The sequence below is a fragment of the Vidua macroura genome, chromosome 23, assembly GCF_024509145.1.
Source record: "Vidua macroura isolate BioBank_ID:100142 chromosome 23, ASM2450914v1, whole genome shotgun sequence".
Lineage (NCBI taxonomy): Eukaryota > Metazoa > Chordata > Aves > Passeriformes > Viduidae > Vidua > Vidua macroura.
Window position 1 is genome coordinate 5,778,231 of NC_071593.1, and position 18,600 is coordinate 5,796,830.

Genomic DNA, 18,600 nt, shown 5'->3' on the forward strand with positions numbered 1-18,600 from the left:
TCATTATAGGGATAACAGTGTGTCTGTTCAGATTGGATTCAAACTGCACCAACAAAACCCAAACTCAAACCAGATCCCATCCCTCCCTCACTCTCTTGTACATGCAGAACAAGCAGAACTGCAGCATCAGGTCACATTTCGTTTTTAGCTGAAAAACCAGTGATACTGGACAGTTTCACAGAAATCTAACTCTAATTGAAGCTCCTGTCAGACAGCTGGTGCCAATTCACAAAATATCACCTGCCTGTCTGTTCTTCAGCTCAGCTTGTGCCACAGAGTGGTTCAGGTTGGAAGGGACCCCTGGAGATGCCCCAGCCCAAGCCCTGCCATGACAGCAGCTGCTTACAGCCAGGCAGATGTTGGAACCCCAGCTAAAGGCCAGCTCAAGTGCTTCTCCAGGCTAATCTGATGTACCACATATCTCAGCAAACAGGATTTTGCATGTCTGTGCACAACACTCTTTCATCAGATTACAAGGGAAAAGTGAGTCTAGACATGCCAGAGCATATTTGAAAAATAGAGGATTACTGAATTTGCCATATCCCTCCTTGATTTTGGACTCTCCCAATGCTGCTGTAATAAGGACTAATGACATTATATATAACCAAATTATATAAAAGTTAATTGCATTCCACTCAGATTTCCTTTTTACATGGCAATCTGCTTCCTCATCCATGTACAGCCTACACATAAAAGTGGAGATTTTACTGCAAAAAAGCAACAGGTTTTGAAAAGTCTCTCAGTTGATGAAACATCAGAAAGCTGCATGAGTTCCAAGCCACTGAAGATGAGTAAGCACAGAGGAGATTGTGGGTAACTGGGATACTGTGGGCCCAAAGGATCAGTTGAGGGGCATTTAATTAACTTCATGGAGTTATTGCAACCAGTGGTTTAAATCCAGCTCCATCCTTTCCTAAGTTTTCTGGCAGTTAAGCTCACCCAAACATGAAAAGAGAAGCGTTGAATTTGGCAGCCTGGGCCTGACAAAGCTGAAATGTTCTTTCTGAAGGCACAGACTGCTCCAGGCAGCAGCTCTGCACTGTCACTGTCACGTCTGTGCAGGTGGCTCAGTCTCTATCACAGTGCAGAGGCAAAACCAGATCAGAGCTGCATTTCAACAGAGCCATGGAAAGAATTAACGAGGGAGTCAAGGCCAGGCTCAAGTGGGTGTTCTGAACCAGCCTGCAAAGGATTCCTGAGCCCAGAGCAGCTTTTGTTTAGGTCCAGACCCACTTGCACTGGAATGCTGGAAGTGCTGCCCAGGCACAATGCAGACTTTCTCTCCCTCCAGCTATTTCTGCCTTTTCTTTGCATTTTGTCCTACGTTTGCACACTGACAGAGCTTCATGTACAGGAATATGTCATGCACATCCAGAGTCATCACCCTACAAATAAAAAACAAGTTCCCTAACAGTCAGCTTGTGTGAGAAAATAGCAATAACTGGAATAGATCACGTCACTTCTGTGGTGCCAGAACATACAAATGATGCAATACACCCATTTCACATCTGAATTTCTGCACTTTACTTTTTCAAACTCCTTGCAAATCAATATAAGAAGCACACTGAGACTTTGATAATGGCTTGATGGCTCTACTAGGAAAAGTAGCATCAGTAAATGTGTAAGAAAGATAAGAACTAGGATAATGACAATCAATCATGGATTAATTATTTCATTAACAGGCTATTTTTAGTACACCTACAATATAAATATATTCAGTTACTAAAAAATATACTTATCAGCACAAATTGTAAGCCAACAGAAAGCAAAATTGATCTCACAACTGCTGGATATTTAACCAAAATTACAAAATTAGGTCCTGTGAAAACCCAGCCAAAACTTTCAGAGCTGCCTACTTCATGATTGTAGGCAGTAAATTAAATGCATTTCAAGCAAATGAGTCCTGTGTTGAATAAATGAAGTTTTGATTTAAATATTAAGCTAAATAATCTTTTTATTATTTATTTTAAATGCAAAAAACCCAGGCCCTCCTCCCTCAGATGTCTCCCATAGCACAAATTCATCTGCCACAGACATCAGTTACACAATTCCCTCCCTCCTACCCAATCTTCAGTCTACACTTGATGTACACAATCACATCTGTAATCTCCAGAGCTTCCTAAGAGAAGAGCTCATTTTCCCCTGCCCGAGCTGTCAACACTGAAAAAAGAGCAACAGCCAACAATAGTTATTCTTTGAGCTCTGCATCTCCCAGCTCGGTTCAGACAACTCCATGGCACAGAGCCACAACCTGAGGCACTATAAATCCCAGTCTCATCAACTTCAAGAAACATTTTCCAGAAGCACTGGAAAGAATCAAGGAAAAAAGTTGCAATCTCTTGACAGTCACATCCCAGAATACTCATCTACATTTTTTACAAATTCTGCACATGGAGGTCCAATTTCAATTTCACACAACTGAAATCTCACAGACTGCACAAGCAAGGGCAGAAGAAAGATTGATTCAAAGTTATCCTCAGTGTACAGGACAATGGTTGTTTTAGGGATTTTTAAATACATTTTACCCAAACTCTAGTCTCAATACCAACTACACAGAAAAAAGGGACTGAGGAATATACAAGCACAGCTCCCTCAAATTTAAGGAAAACTAGCTGTCCCATATGAAATATCAATACATTAAAAGTAAATTTGGAGAAGAAAAGTGTGCATTTTCAATACCAAACTATGAGATGAAAGGATTCCACTCACCTACTGAGAGGATGTTTGCAGAGAGGAAATGGCAGCAGTTTCCCTCATGGAGAATGGATTCTTCTTTTTGTGTCAAATCCCCTGCTACAGATTTTGGAGAAGTCAGAGCCATCTCAAGCTTTCAGAGCAGCCTAGCAACAGTGCTTGCTCCAAGTCAAACAAAGCACTTCAGCACAGATATCTGCAGAAAGTTTCAGTCAAGCAATGAAAATATCCAAGAAAAAGCAACAATTTCAGGATGTTGCTGCTTTGCTTGCTTTGGAAGTGCCAGTGAGTGCCTTCTCTGGAATTCCACATTCAGGAAACTGTCCTGGTTTAATTCTTTTGACACATATTCCACTCATTGAACAACAGGATTTGCAGTATCAGTGTGGAGAAAGAACCACGGAGCTCAGTCTTGACAGGATGGATGTGAGGGCCCTTCCCAGGAGCACAAGAGTTACAAACATTCCATGTATCTTCCCAGTGTTTCTTGCATGTGGCTACCCTGGAGAAGACATTTTTTTAAACAGTGGAAGTTACTTTAACTGTGAGATATTTAATAAGGAACATACCTAGGTGATGTACAGTGGACTGACCTCAGCAGACAGAAGGCACCAACTCTTCCTTCCCTCACCCCAGGATTTTCCACAGACAGAGAAAGTTCCATTTTTGCCAGCAGCAACTTCTCCAGAAGCCAAAGTACTCATGCTGGGGTTAATTATTTTATACACACAAACACACAGAGATGTAGTATGTACATATACACTTAACTCAGTCGTTCTGCACAACAAGGGAATGTATTGGGAACATTCCCAAAGGACTCTGCCTGATGCTGGCTCCCTCATTCACTTCCATCTCTAACCCTTGAAGCTCTTTGCTTGTCTTACCTGTTGTCAGCTGTCTCCATCCTGTATCTCTGTCATTGTCTGGCATTCCCTTTCCCTTTTCTTACCCATCTTCTGCCCACTGGATACAGAAGACTCACCTTTCCAAAACTTTCAGTGGATACCTTCCTCAGAGAAAGAAGGTCAAAGAAGGCTCCTTCCAAAACAGCAATCACACCAGACAGAAACCTGGGATCCTACCTAGTGCTGGTAACTGTTTGAATCTCTGGGAGTCTCCTTCAGTTTGTAATTACAAGTTGAGCTCTGAAACATTGCCCTAACATGTTTTGTTGTGAAAGCACAGATCCAGTTTGACATTATTTTAAAGAGAGAGGGCAATGAAGCTCACTATTAATTACAGTGATTAGAAATGGAGGAGGGGGTTTGAGACATTTGTAGCAAAAAAATGAGTAAGAGAATGCCCTGCTAGATCATCTGCCTGTTTGAAGCTGTACCTCTCTCCTTGTCTTTGGTCCCTCATTCAGCTTCTTTGGGAAGTCACTTCCTCCCTGCCATTATCTTTTCACCAAGCCCCACCTTCTCCATTCTCATGCTGTTAAAAACTCCTCTGTTCAGAGGGAGCATCAGTCAGTGAAGTAACACCCTTATGTGGAGCCAAATGCACGGCAACTTCATCTAAGGGACAGCAGTGCTTGGCAGTAATTATCCTGTAAAAAATCAATGTCATTACAATCATTTGTTTCCACATTCAAATGAGAAATATCTCATAGGGCATCCTGTGGCTCTGCAATCGTTATGGACATCTCAGAGAGTGACATTCATTTGACAAAGAATATCTTTATTACAGAGCACAGCTGGAGTAATCAAAACCCAAATTATAAACTTAGGGCATATTTCAAAAGCTGACTGGATTGAGAGGGGAGGAAGATAATAGATTATCAAAGATACATCCTGTGCCCCCCATATGCTCATTCTTGTACGTGCTGTCACCTGTCCCTGTAATTGTATCCCTTCATTATTCCCTGACATATACATAATTAGGTAAAAGAATACAGAGCTAGCATTCTGCTTTAGACTGAGCAAAATTAATTCATACATTTCCATGTATTCATTTAATACATTTCCATGTATTCATTCAATACATTTCATGTATTCATTTTGTGCATCCAAAAAAAAAGTTTGGTTTTTTTTCATTTAGGTTAATCCTTGAATCAATATCAAAAATACACTTACATATACAGAGCTGACTTGTTTTATTTAGAATGGAACTCAAAGTAGGTGTTAGAAGGAATTAAATCAACTTGTCCAGTGAAAAAGCCAAAACTGCATCCAACAGCATGTCTGGAGCTGCTCAGTTGCGTGCTCTGGGCTGGTACTTCTGCAGATGATAGGCACTGCCTCAGTTATCATTTGCTTTGGTCATCTGGGCAACTCCTGACCACAATTTTATAGCCACTAGCCACAAAGTGCCATTTCTGGTACCTGTGCACTGAATGTCTAACCCTGGGATTAATCCAGGGATCATAGGCTCAGAGGACAGATGAAATTGTTTTAACATCAAGATGAGACCAGCCCATTTCCTTTGCAGAAAGTTGAACTGGTGGGTAGTTACTTTGCTGACTCTCTCACCTCTTTGCTTCAGGGCTTATTTGAAAGGCCATTTCCTTTGTAGGAAGTTCAATCAGTGTGACTAATTAGACACCAAAGAACATGTCCATGAGGGCGAGGAAGACTGAATGGGCACGGGTGTTCCTGCTGGTGCCAGAGCAGCATCATTCCAGTGAAAACAGATGAGCTTTACATTGATGTGCTTATTAAATATTTTATTGTCTTGAGTTATGTCAAATTCATGTTCTTTATGCTTTGTTATGATCTGAAAGTGAAGCTACTTTGAGGCAGCTGATCTCTGAATGTCTTCACTTTCCATGCAAAAGTTGTTCTTCTTGCACTCAGTCCTACCTTTTACAGCTTCCTACAGGTCCTCAGAGTTCCCTTCCTCCCCTCCCTCTCTTCAGCATACCTGTGTTGGTAAAAAACAAAAGCCGAGCCCCTCTTCCCAAACCAATCCCCACAAATCCTACGCAGCCAATGGAAAAGTACACAACAAATCCCTAAAAATACAGATTGGTATCTCAGAACAACATTCAGGGGCCAGATTTCCTATTAAAGTAAATGAAAGAAGCTCAGTTGGCTTTCCTGGAAAATTTGTTGTGAAGGTTGGATGATGGAAAATATCAGTTGCACTGTCTGGAAATATCTCACCTCTGTTACAGCAGGAACCACGGTGGCTCTGAGAACAGCACCTCTCATTGGCAGAAGACATCAAACAGCCAAAAGAGAGCAACTGTATCTGTTCAGACCACATGAACAAGATTTAAACTGTCTGCTCAGGCTAAGAGCCCTACCTAAGATTATTGTGTGAGGTCCTGTATTTCCTTGGAAAAAAGGACTTAAAACCCTAGAGGCAGGATCTGTATCACTTACAGACAATAAAAGCTGTGTACACCATAAACAATTCTCTAGCCATTTTTATATCACTCTAGTATTTAAAGCTTAACCCCACAAGACCTGCTTTTTGTTCAGGAAGGTTTTGTGTGGCATCCACAGAACTCAGACAAGCTCTGATATCCTCCCAGGACAGATACACTGATACTTTGGATGAAACACACAAAAACCAAGTCATCACTTAAACCTGAATAGTTTGATCAGGAAGCAGATCAATGGATAAAAGATCAAAGTGCCGTCAAATGGGAGGAAAAAAAAAATAATACTTTAAAGAATTTAAATGTGAGAGCTGGGATTTGCTTTTAAGCTGCAGTGCGGTTGCCTCTGACACGCTGCTCATTTGAAGGAATGCAGCTCCATTCAGCAGGGAATTGCACGGAGATAACCTGCACGCCCAGGCACGCCAGCGCACAGCCAGGGCTGCTCCAGAGGAGAGGAGGCTGCTCCAGCCCCGTGGAACAAGGGCTGAGCCCACACCTTAGGGTGTGATCCCGCATTCTTCTTCCCGAGGGACCGGGCACACTCACAACACCGGCGTGTGATAGAGCCCCGTGGCAAAGAGCTCGGTTAAAAAGGAGAAGTGAAAAGGCACAAGAGGACATCAGGATACCTTTCTGGCAGGCTGGTGTGTTCACCTTCACCCAGAACATCCCACTCAAAAGGAACACAACATTTGTCAGCTTTTCCTCACCCGCCCCTCACAGCCTGAGCTGGAGCTGCACATGCAGGAGCCCTGCATTTTTGTTGAATGATGTAACTGAATATTCCTTATGCAAGTAAGCAGGCTGATTATTAAATTCAAATTATTTATTTCAGGTTTGTATGAACCGTGCCATACGACTTTAGCATTCATTTTATGAAACAAAATGTGAAACTTGTAATAATTTTTGTCTATAGGAATAGATCTGTTTGTAATCCCCTGCCCTATTTATGCTGAATTGCCAAAACCCCTCTCGGTTTCACCATCATTCTTTGTCACCAGCCAGTTCCCAGACCTGTCTGAAGTGACAATGGAAACACAGCAGCCTCTTGCTTCTGAAGAAAATTTGCATGTTGTATTAGCAAGGGAGAACTGGCAATTTCTATTAGGAGGCAAAAGGAACTAATTAAGCAAAGTTCTAAATCTCATCCAATAGCTTGGCTCAAAAGAACTTTGAAAATAAAAGTTTCATACTCTAGACCACAAAAAACAAAAAGCCTCAGAGCAGAAATGAGGGAGGAAGATCTCCTTGTTAGGAGACAGACAGAAAGTGAGGACTGCTGGAAAAAGTTCTGCTACACTTGGGAATTTGTGAGTCATACTGAGGAGAGATAGGCTATGGGCTCCAAAGCCACTTGTCATCAGATCTATAATTCCAATAGTGTTCATGCTGTCAGTTGTGCTGGCAGTCTTGGTCACTCTCCAGAAGTCTGATTTTTTTTTTTTTTTAAATTTTTTCTTCAATTTCATGTAAATGAGCAGGAATTTATTTTAAGAATAATGTCTTTAATCAAACTGCTTTAATTCTGTACAGCGGCTTATTGCTGCACTGATGAATCTCTTGGATATTAAGGATTAATTTATGCTGGGGGAATTAGAGAAAAGGTGGCAACTTGTCACCTTTCACAAGTCAGTGGCAAACATCAGCTTTCTCCTGAGGATGCCTGGTAGGGCCAAACACAAGAGCCCAGACACTAAGACTTTCCACAAACAAGAAAAACATGCTTGTGCTTGGCAACTTCAAGAGGACACTGCAGTTTGGGGGATTTTTTTTGTTTTGTTTTGTTTTGGTGGGTTTTTTTTTGTTTGGGTTGTTTTTACCAAACATCCAAACCTATTTCTTAAATTATGGATCTCCTTCTCTATTAGCAGGAATGGGTCTGGGAGCCACTCAATCCATCCTCATTTTGTCAAACACAGGGCAGTGACGTGCACACATGGGAATTACAAGGCAGCAAGTCTTTAGGGTCTGATCCAATAAATATCAAAGTACAGCTCTGCTTTGCTCTCCACCTTATCATGGACTTTAGTACTTGGTTAGTCAATAAATAACATTACTTCAATAACCTCGTCTCATTCAGTCTAAACTCACACAAGGGGAAGAAGTGGGATAGGTCACTTTTTACTGTAAGAGAACAAAAACCTGTTAAGTTGTTTAAACAGAAAATATTTCACATAGTCCTTGCAGCAATCCCACTGAGTAATGCCATTATAACTCATCCCAAAGTTGTGTTTTTGAGGTTCTCCTCTGCAGGCTATAGAACATCTTCCAGGCACCTCAATTGCAGCTGCCATTGTTTCCTCAGGCTCCATTCCTTAGTTGTTTTTTGTCGCTGTTGTTTGGTTTTTTTTGTGTGTTTGTTTTTGTTTGGTTTATTATTATTATTATTTTTATTATTAAATAAAACACAAATTACATGTTTTCAGTTAAGGGCAGAGAAAACTTCCAGAGAATCCATTCCAACATCTAAGGGCAGTAGGAAATCTGGAATAACAAGCGGTATTATATTGAAGGGGAGAAGAGGCAGGGAGGAGCTTCTTTTAAGTTATCTTACAGTAACTAATCCTGCAAGGAGAGCTGAGAGGAGACATCCTCTGAACACCAGACTGAACACAAAAAGTGCTGTTGCAAGTTTCTGTGTAACGGCCCTTGGCAAACACGTCAGGGAATGGGAACTACAGAGCTTGTGCAGCATTTTCAATCTCTCCCAGGAATGTTAACATGGAAAGATCCCTCACCTTCCCACCTGATCTCCCTTGTCATGTCTGAGGCAATCCAGAGCTCCCTGACAACTATTAAGATGTCAGAAGATTCTACAAGAGCCATTCCCTAATTAAATGGAAACAAGTGAGGCTGTGATGAACAATAAAAAATGTGGGCCAAGATCAGAACCAGGTGCACCAAAATCAGTCTCCCAAGTTTCATGCTGTATTTGTGATGCAAATGGATCTGAAATCCTCACTCAGGTTATGCTTGTCTTGATGTCTGCACCCAACATTTCTCTCAGGACTGCACAGTCTCATGTGCAGTCTGCCAGACAGCAAAGAGGAAGGAAGCTGAGAACTTTGTCTCAGCATGTGTAAAGGTTTGTCACAGCCTGCAGTGTGCAGGTACCTATCCAATGACTCTGCTGTGCACCTACGTGTGCTGAGGGGAACTGCTCCACCCCCACAAAATGAAGGCAGATGAAACAATGAATAAAAGGTTTGGAAATTCCCTACAGATTTAGAGTCTGTGCCCTAAGCAGTAATGTGGAGACCAGAATTCCAGTGACTTGCAGCAAAAACTGGGCTGAGGAGTTGCACACAGTGGCCATGGGTAGGTGTCCCCTCGGAACAGGCCTTGGCTCATGCCATGCAGGGCTTTCCTTCTCTGCCAGCTGAGCCTGGATGCATGGTCAGTACCTACTGCTCATGTCACAGCTGCCACCAGCAATTGTCACAAGGGATGGACACAAGGTTTGCCATCATCCAGAGAGGCCAGAGGTAACAGTGGAAGCAGAGGTGAACTCACAAATGAGGTCAAGACAGTGGAAGAGAAAGAAGATTCAGGCATAACACTGGAGAATCTATTTCAATATTAAGATCAGATCAATTTAAGCTTATTGTGGGAAGAAGTGGGTCATTTTAAAGATAACTAATGCAGAACTGAGATATCTGGGTGCATGAAAATTGTATTGCAGTAAATTCAAATAATCCTTAGTAACTGCAAGACTATCTTTGCTGAAAAATCTCTTCAGCCTTATCCTCTAACCCAGTCATATTCATTTATACAGTAATTTTCTCAGCTCTGGACAAATTAACAAGAACAAATTCCAGTGATATTCACAAGTATGTTGTCCCCTTTGAGCTATATTTAGGAACCAAGGGCTCTGCATCATTTATTTCAAAACCAAAGTGAGACTGTGTTGTTTTGAAACTATGAGTACAGGATTTTAGAAAACCTTGCACACCATATATTTTATTGCTCTGTTATTCCTGCAGGACCATTCACTAAGATACTCTTAGGCACTTTGAGTTAAGTATGGAGTAGCTTTTAATTCAGAGAAATTACAGAAATGATGAATGCAAACAAAAGCCTTTTCAGACAATGTAGAAGGAGCTTGGCTATAAACTGGAATGTTATCATCCTTTTTTGCAAAGCCAGAATAAACTTGTTCCTTGGCTGAGAATAATCAAAATACGCTGCATTATAGGAGCTCATCGTGCCAACAGAGTCATTAAATATAAGATTCAGTGAGCCCTGAGTGTTTCAAGATTCAGTTATACAGGTTGATATTATAAAACTGTGTATGACAGAAGCAGTTCTGGTAAAATATTGCTTATTGAATAAAAAAGCCCACAGTTAACAGCTCTGCCATGACAAATATTTCTGTATCTGGTCATGGCCTCTGCTCCCTGTAATAAACCCTCAGTGCCTGAAGCAGAGAGCCTGTAACAAGCAGTGCTCCTGCTGAAGAGCTCAGAGCCAAGTGAACGTTTCTCCCTGTCCCCACAGCCACTCCTGAGGCCACCAGAACACAGCAGCTCTGACACCACTCAGCCTTGCCCACACTCAGATAACTCAGTGTCCTCGGCACTCACTGACCTCCCCTCACTTGCACTGAACATTTTCTCACACTAATCTCACTGGGCAAAAAGGGATTCTCCCCAGCACAGTTTTTGCACCCTCAGTAAGGACAAAAAAAGCTCTCCCAGTAGACAAAACTTTCACCACATTCTTTGGAATAATAAGTTAACTTTGAGCACCATTCTGAACATGGCATCATTTTCCTACCTCAAACCAATCACATTCAGCAGTGACTCTTACTCTACTTCTGTTTTATTTTATAACAGGCAACCTACCTCTACCATGAAACAGAATATGATTCTAGAAATTATCACCTGAGGATTCAGGGTATATTTAAGACCTACATCTGAACCCTGAAGCCTGAGGCATTTGGAGCATACACAGCCCCAGCAATCCAGCCATCCTTATTATTTGCCACATCTCTGCAATCATTCCCCACATTTTTATGCCAGGAAAGAACTGAAAATTATTTCTCTGTAGTCCAAAAGAATGAGAATTTTTTAAAAAAAATTCAAAAATTTAAAAAAAAAAAAAAAAAAAAAAAAAAAAAAAAAAAAAAACAACCAAACATGCATACCTTTTCAAAGTGTTGTGCATGTCTTTCTTCCCAAGTTAAGACTTGGCTGTTCAGTCATAGAATCAGCCATGTTCTATTGCTAAACTGGTATTTTATTTAAATACCTGAAGTTTATTTTACATCCAACCTCTCTTACCCAAGTCAGTTTTCATTTTGGCTCCGTACACCTGGGAAAGCTCAAGGCTCAGGTTATCAGTTCAGAATGAATGCAGTAGTCTTTCATTAAAAAAAAAAAGCAGTTGTCCAGTTAGAAAAGTCTAAACTTGAATCACAAATGTAGTTTGCTTCATCCCTACAAGCTCTGAGAATCTAAAAATTTAGGACTAACAGAATTCCAAGGTTCCTGAACATTTTCATGAACAAGAGAAAGCATGATAAAATAAAACAAGCATTAGACATGATACTCTTTCCATTTTCCCTCTTCCTTCAAAAAGACAAGAGCAACAGTAGCAGCAGATTCTGTTACAGCTATAAGGCTGTGGGGTAGGATATTATAAACTTTGTTTCTAACACCCAAGTGTGAGCAAAAGTGTTAAAAGCACACCACAGTGATCGCAACAACAGAAAGCAGAAAACCAATGCCGCACACACCTTTGTCTCTCCCGGCCGGGCAGTGCAGACGGGCTGTCCCGGCTTCTGTGCGCGGAGCGTCCAACCTTCATACCCGGGACAAAACCGGGAGGAGGGAGGGAGGGACCTGCGGCGTCTGGAGCGAAATCCCGCCCCGCTTTCACATGTTGAGGGCTCGGAGCTCTCTGATCACAAAGCAGCTTTACAGCCCCTGTTCAAACAGTTCAGCTCCAGGGTAACAAGTTCAAAGTGGGAGGAGGCAAAGGGAATCGGAGGGTGGTAACAATGCCGAGCAGACGTTTCGTTCCTCTTGCATCCGCAGAACCTGTTCTTCAGGTTGGAAACTGAAAGATCTGCCCGGTGCCCTGTTTGAAAGCTGCGCTCCGAACCTCTTGTCTCCTAACAGCTCTGCAGAGGCAAAATCAGATTTTATGATGCACAGACAAGTAGCCTGTGGGAGGAAAAGTTAATCATTGCTGAGCACCGAGGTTTTTTACATTTTGGACTTCCTTGTGGTAACATCAGCGAAGCAGCTCGTTCCCCTGTCAGGTCTGTTAGAAGGAAAAGCAGAGAAGCATGGCACGGAAATCAAGAAACTTGGCTCCCAATAACTTAATCAAAAACACAGCAGCTACGTTTGAAGAGATAGTAGCGGTTTTCTGAAGTCACCAGTATCAATCAGAATACAAAGGGGAAGAATCAGATTTTCCTGGCAGATCATAGTGTAACAACTAACATTTTATGCATGTGTGTGTTTATATCTATGTCTGAGTATAGATATGAAAGCATATCACAAAATGGGAAGGTTACTTGGCATGCTGCACTTCCTCAGCTCAAAACACACTGACAGGACCCCCACCCTTCAAAACATCACAGAACAACTTTTAGAATATAATAAAATCCACATGATAAGTCAAAGCGGGCATATACACAGAACTTACACACTTCAAATGTTTAGCACTTGTTGGCAGAGTCCGACCTTCAGCTTTATAAACGGTTTCCAATCTAATAATTAAGTGGTCATTAGTCAGGATTTCAGCTTTGCAAAAAAAACACAAACAAACAAACAAACAAACAACCTCTCAAGCTCTTCTTTGGTTTCTTGACCCATAAAATAAGAAAATCACATTTACCCACTTCAGCAAAAGGGCAACAAATATGTTTGGCACTTTTCTTAACAACTGAGCTGTTGGATGTGTGAGATACACACAGCTCTGCTTTTAAACAAAAAAAATCAAAACATGAGAGATTGGATTGGAATCCTGAACAAAACGATGAAGGATTGGTCAATTAATTTTGTATATTTAAAAAAATTCAATAATTTAAGGTGGCAGCTTCGAGTTTCTTATTTAATAGATTTAAGTGTGAAAATGTCACATTCCGGACCCCATTTCCCGTGGGACATTTCCTTATGCAGGTGCGTCCCCTACTGCTGAACGACGGAAAATATTCTATTTTTTTTCCCTAATTCCATTAATTTTACAGCTACAGAGGGAACAATCCGCGATTCCATTGATGCGACACACCCTAACAAATAAAAATTGAGCAGCGCCTGGAGCAGGGAGGGAGGGATTAAGAATGTTTTGCTTATCTGTAAGATTCATCAGAGCTTTACTTATCATGTACAACTTCTGGCGCAGTTAAATTAGAACTTTGATGCCATGCTCTGTGCACTAATAAGCTACTGAAAGGATTACAAATATTCAGTTTATTTGTGGTTATGTTTGGCCACAGGGAGCCTTTCTTTGCTTCTCAGTAAAAAGAAAGAAAAAACTCACCAAGCTGCTGTTCTCCCAAAACCTTCCAGTGAGTTCCTGCCATATCAATCTGTAAACTCTTCAGGAAAACACCTACTTTAATTCCAGTTAAAGTAGTTTTGTCAAATAAATGAGTTAAATGTGGAACTGTTTAACTGTCCCTTCACTTTAGCTTGCTGCAAAACTGAATTTATAACAATGTGACATTAAAATCTGCTAGGGAAAAAAAAAAAAGTGTTTTGGCAAAAATGGATGTACCAGACCTCAGAGTGTAAATATATATATATATATATACGTAGAGGATGTAAACATTAGCAGAATTCTGCTACCTTCGTTAACATATTATCATTATTTTTAAATTGTTTAATTGTTTTTTTTTTTATTTTACAGAAATATTAGCATTATTTTTCAAACTCAGGCACAGCTGCAAGAGCCTTATGGCAGCTTGCAGGACTGTGGCCGTCTCCCTCCATCACGAGGCCAGTGAGTTTATGACAAGAGCCACCAGGCAGGAGTCCAGCCAACTCCTTAAATAAATGAGGAATTTATAATTCTGGTAACACTCCAAATCCCCTCTGTCCCCAGCCACAAAGGAACCCCTGGCAGGCACCGAGGGATTGATTTGGGGACTCTGGCAGTGAAAAACTCACCAGCTCTGCCCCACCCTGGCAGCCTACAGCCTTTGTCCACCTGGTACGAGGATTTTGGCGATGGATGCACTGACATGTGGATGTGTTTGTAGCTTTGCTGTGTGGATGTGGTTGGTGTTTGTTGTTTGCCTCATGTAGAGCTCGGCAGAAAACAAAGGGCAGCTTGTTCAGTTTCCCCATACAAACAGCTCATCTTTGAAGGGATGCACGGAGGCGTTCGCAGCTGTTAGAAAAGCAATAGCAGGACACCGAACACACCTTCCTTCTGAATTATCCCAGATTTTTTTAAAAGCAATTATTTAAAAGCAGGAATAGATGACAGCATGAAAAGTATCCCTGCTTTAAGCCTAAAACTGCAGATAGTGGATGTCACCATGATGCTTATTTTAATTTATTTGTATTTAAAAGTTATTTAATTATTATTTAATTCTATATTAATTATTATTATTATTATATATTTATCATTATTTGTTTAATTATTTATTATCTACTTAATAATTATTTATTTAATTATTGTTGTTTATTTTATTAAAATTTTATTTACAAAAAACAACCAACAAAAAACCCACAAAAAACCAAAACAAACAAACAAACAAACAAAACAAAAACAAACAAAACAAAACAAAAAAAAAAGCTGGGGAAGGGCTGGAAAATTTGTACAATATTGTGGAATGCACCTGCCTGGGGAGCGGTGATTTGGTGGGTTGCTTGTGAACTGTGTTCTGAAACATCCTAGACCTCATTTTTACCGTTCTCAGCACCTCAGCTGCGATCGCAGCTCTCCTTCCCGTTCCTTTCCCTCCCCTTTCCCGCCCCTCACAGCCTCTTCCTCCCCTTTCCCGCCCCTTTTTCCGCCCCTCACTGTCCGCTTCCTCGCCCCTTTTCCCACCCCTCACACCTCCTTCCCTCCCCTTGCGCTCTTCCCGCCCCTTTTCCCTCCCCCTAACATTCCCTTCCCTCCCATTCCCACCCTCACGGCACTTTTCCCATCTTTTTCCCATTCTATCCGCCCCTTTTCCCATCCTTTTCCCATTCTACCCGCCCCTTTTTCCATTATTTTCCCATTCTACCCGCCCCTTTTCCCATCCTTTTCCCACTCGTCCCGCCCCTTTTCCCGCCCTTTTCGCCCCCTCAGGGTAGGGGCGGTGTTTCCCGTCCCCTCACGCGGCCCCGCCCCTTTTCCCGCCCCTCACGGACGGGATATCCCTGCGCGGGCGGCGGGTGCTCCGCCGCTGCCGGGGCCGCGGTGCCGCCTCAGGCCCCGTGTGCCTCCGCCCGCCATGGCGGCGGCGGCGGGCCCGGCGCGGCTGGTGCGCTGCGGGCAGAAGGACGAGCTCTACCGGGCCGGGCTGCGCAGCGGAGCCGGCACGGCGCTGCGGGGGCTGGCGGGTAATGCCTGCGGGGGGTTGGATTCACTTCGGGACCCGCCGGCACAGTGGGCCGACCCCGCGGCTGTGGATGGGGTCGGAGGGGGCTGATGGCGAGTCCGGGAGGAATTCTCCGGGAGGAATTCCCCGGAAGGGCTCGGCTCGGCACGGATTTGGTGCAGTGACAGCCGCGCCCCCGTCCCGCAGGTGCCCGGCCGTGGCTGGAGTGGAGGAGGGAGGTGGAGCTGCTCTCCGATGTGGCCTATTTCGTGCTCACCACGCTGTCAGGTAACCTCCCCTGTCATTTATCACTTTTTATCATTTCTGCCAACATCTGAAAGCTGAGGGGCCAGTGCCGCGGCTGCTGTGCTGGTGATCACCACCTGAGACTGCCCAGCAGCAGTTCTTTTCAGCCTGGGGGTTGGTTGGGTTTGGATAAATGCCTTCTGGTAAATACAAAACCACGACATTGTCGGGGTTGGGTTCAAACACACTTTATCAACACAGATAGATGTTTTTCTAAAAGTAGTTTTCTAAAAGCAGGAATAGATGACAGCATGAAAAGTATCCCTGCTTTAAGCCTTAAACTGCAGATACTGGATGTCACTGTGACACTTATCTTCATTCAACAACAAAAAAATAACTATTTTAAAATTCCAAAGCCTGAACAGCCTGTCCCCACTGCTCACCATATCCAGAATGATCCTGCAGTTGCCCTCTCACCCTGTGTTCTGTTGCACACATTGTTCAGGTTATCAGACTCTGGGAGAAGAGTATGTGAACATCATTCAGGTTGACCCAAGTAAGAAAAAGGTGCCTTCTTTCCTTCGTCGGGCCCTCTTCATTTCCCTGCACACCGTGGTACCCTACTGCCTGGAAAAGGCACTGCTGCACCTGGAACATGAGCTGCAGATGGAGGCTGAGGAATCCAGGACCCCAGAGAACCCCCCAGCACTTGGCTTTCCCAGCAGGAGCTTAATTCGCAGCTGGATTCGGAAGCAGGTTGGGGAGCTCACGGAGCAGCAGAAGAAAACAGCTGCCCAAGTCGTGTATGTCCTTAAACAATCCATCCCTCTGCTGCACCGGCTCCACCTGGCAGTGTTCTACATCCAGGGCACGTTCTATCACCTGTCCAAAAGGATCACAGGGATCTCATACGTAAGTGGTTTTGGTTCAAGATGTGAATGCAGAATTTTGGCCTTTTCTGGGGTGCCATATGTGTAAAGGGGATAAGGAATTTGGCTGTGGCTGATTATACAGGCAGAGCAGAGGGGTGAGAGGGAAGGTTTTGTTTTATTTGGGTGTGATGAGTCCCTGCAGTCAAGAGGTTACAGGTAATAAACATCAATGTGGTGTCACAAATTAATACTATGTAACTTCAGTCTGTCTGCCACAAACACACTGGAAGTGAGAAGTGACTTGATAAATCCATGGGAAATATTGTTCTGGACAACACCCAGTACACATTTAGGTTGCTCTTTTCTATATGAAGATAATTTTGTATCTTTACAAAAAAACATCAGCTGTACTGAGCCCACAAATGTGTACAGACAAAAGAGTTCTCAATTCCCAGCATCAGTGCAGGAAAGAGGTGTTTGTTTGCTCAGGGATACATAAGAAAACCAAACCAATTAAAACTGCAATTTTTAAGGGTAGACAGCAGCTAAATCCAGCCTGACTGAAGGTTGTACACCTCCTGAGAGACAGCTGGCTAAGAAGTCCTAAAATGTCAATATTTAGGACAAAATGAGAATCCCAAATCAAGTTTATTGCAGATAGGGAGAGGCGGAACAGTTTACTAAAATCACAGTAACAAAACATCTTTCTTTCTGTGAATTCTGTAGCTGCATTTTGGAGGACTCCAAGGAGAAGATCAGAGTATCCGATCGAGTTACAAGTTTCTTGGAATAATTTCACTCTTCCACCTTCTGCTGACCATTGGAGTTCAGATGTACAGCTTCAAACAGAAGCAGAGAGCAAGGCAGGAGTGGAGGCTGCACCGCAACCTCGCTCACCAGAAGTAAGAAGTGGCTCTTAATTCCTAGGAAAGAGGTGGGAATGTCACAGCTGTCACGAACAGGGACAACACAGGAGTGACACCCCAATTTAGGTTACAGTCTGATGTAAACATTTCATTAATTAGCAAAACTAATTCCTTGCTATTTTGTGCGTGTCTTGGACTTCATGCTTTGGCATCTTTGAGACCCTTCATGAAAAGGGTTGATACTTGAGCACGGGTTCACTTCAGGATGTGTTATGCAGTATTTCTGCCAAGCAGGGTAAGTGCAATTAACCCCACCGTGCCTGTGTTCATTAGAAGCAGGAGCAAGGAGGCGGCGGCCGGGCGCCAGTCGCGCTGCACGCTGTGCCTGGAGGAGCGGCGGCACAGCACAGCCACCCCCTGCGGACACCTGTTCTGCTGGGAGTGCATCACTGCCTGGTGCAACACCAGGGTGAGTACACAGCACATCCACACTGCCAGGTGCCCCCCAGCCTGGCTGCCAGCGCCCTGGGTCTCACTGGGCACCCAGAGCTGACCAGCACCTATGGGGCTGTTGAAATACAATGACAATTACATAGGTGAGGTCAGTAAGGTGAGCACTTTACACTGGGCCAGCTCAGGGGAGCTTGTACCACAGTTGGGACTGAAAAATTATTTTCTAAAAGTAGCTAAGCAGTTCTATTCAGATTTCCTTAAATAGAACTATTCAGTATGTCCATCTACTCCCTTTTCTTCCTGTAGGCAGAATGTCCACTGTGCAGAGAGAAGTTTCATCCTCAGAAACTGATCTACCTACGGCACTACCAAATGTAAAGGGAACCTCTTCTGTCTCCTCACACTTGTCCTACAGCTCGGGTTGGTCCAAGAGAAGGCTTTATTAAACTGGAAACTGCCTGTGCAAGGTGGCACTACATTCCTGTGTGACAGAATAAAGCTATTTCTGCTTCTACCCTTCTGTCTCTTCTGATGTAGCTCCTGACCATATTAAAAATAGGGTTCTAAAACGTGCTTTACTTCAGTTTGATAATTTTCTTCGTTTTGGACAATGGAAAACACGTGCAAACCAACAAAAAGCCACAGATGAGT

The 18,600-nt window shown here is 43.0% G+C and overlaps 1 protein-coding gene and 1 long non-coding RNA gene across 5 annotated transcripts; one reads left to right on the forward strand and one right to left on the reverse strand.

Moving 5' to 3' along the window:
* Positions 1-2,721: 2,721 nt before the first annotated feature.
* LOC128818481 (uncharacterized) lies at positions 2,722-14,606 on the reverse strand. 4 transcript variants are annotated; one of them, XR_008440494.1, is made up of 5 exons: positions 13,517-14,576; positions 12,680-12,743; positions 12,236-12,289; positions 11,760-12,146; positions 2,722-3,196 (listed from the first exon to the last, which is right to left on the reverse strand). It is a non-coding gene; the product is annotated as an uncharacterized LOC128818481 (long non-coding RNA). The 4 variants fall into 4 exon arrangements; XR_008440493.1 differs by lacking the exon at positions 2,722-3,196 and having other exon boundaries at positions 11,143-12,146; positions 13,517-13,711; positions 14,146-14,606; XR_008440492.1 differs by lacking the exon at positions 2,722-3,196 and having other exon boundaries at positions 11,143-12,146; positions 13,517-13,708; positions 14,146-14,605.
* Positions 14,607-15,118: 512 nt separating this feature from the next.
* Positions 15,119-18,463, forward strand: PEX10 (peroxisomal biogenesis factor 10). The gene is made up of 6 exons (XM_053997290.1): positions 15,119-15,534; positions 15,720-15,800; positions 16,264-16,670; positions 17,357-17,532; positions 17,830-17,965; positions 18,256-18,463. The coding sequence occupies exons 1-6, from the start codon at positions 15,426-15,428 to the stop codon at positions 18,325-18,327; spliced, it is 981 nt and encodes a 326-aa protein (XP_053853265.1). The 5' UTR covers positions 15,119-15,425; the 3' UTR covers positions 18,328-18,463.
* Positions 18,464-18,600: the final 137 nt, after the last annotated feature.

Bases quoted from the DNA above. Each gene is read 5' to 3' on its own strand.
- PEX10 (XM_053997290.1), top strand. From the start codon at position 15,426: ATGGCGGCGGCGGCGGGCCCGGCGCGGCTGGTGCGCTGCGGGCAGAAG. The intron at 15,535-15,719 runs GTAATGCCTGCG...CCCGTCCCGCAG, and splicing joins GGCGCTGCGGGGGCTGGCGG to GTGCCCGGCCGTGGCTGGAG. The intron at 16,671-17,356 runs GTAAGTGGTTTT...TGAATTCTGTAG, and splicing joins GGATCACAGGGATCTCATAC to CTGCATTTTGGAGGACTCCA.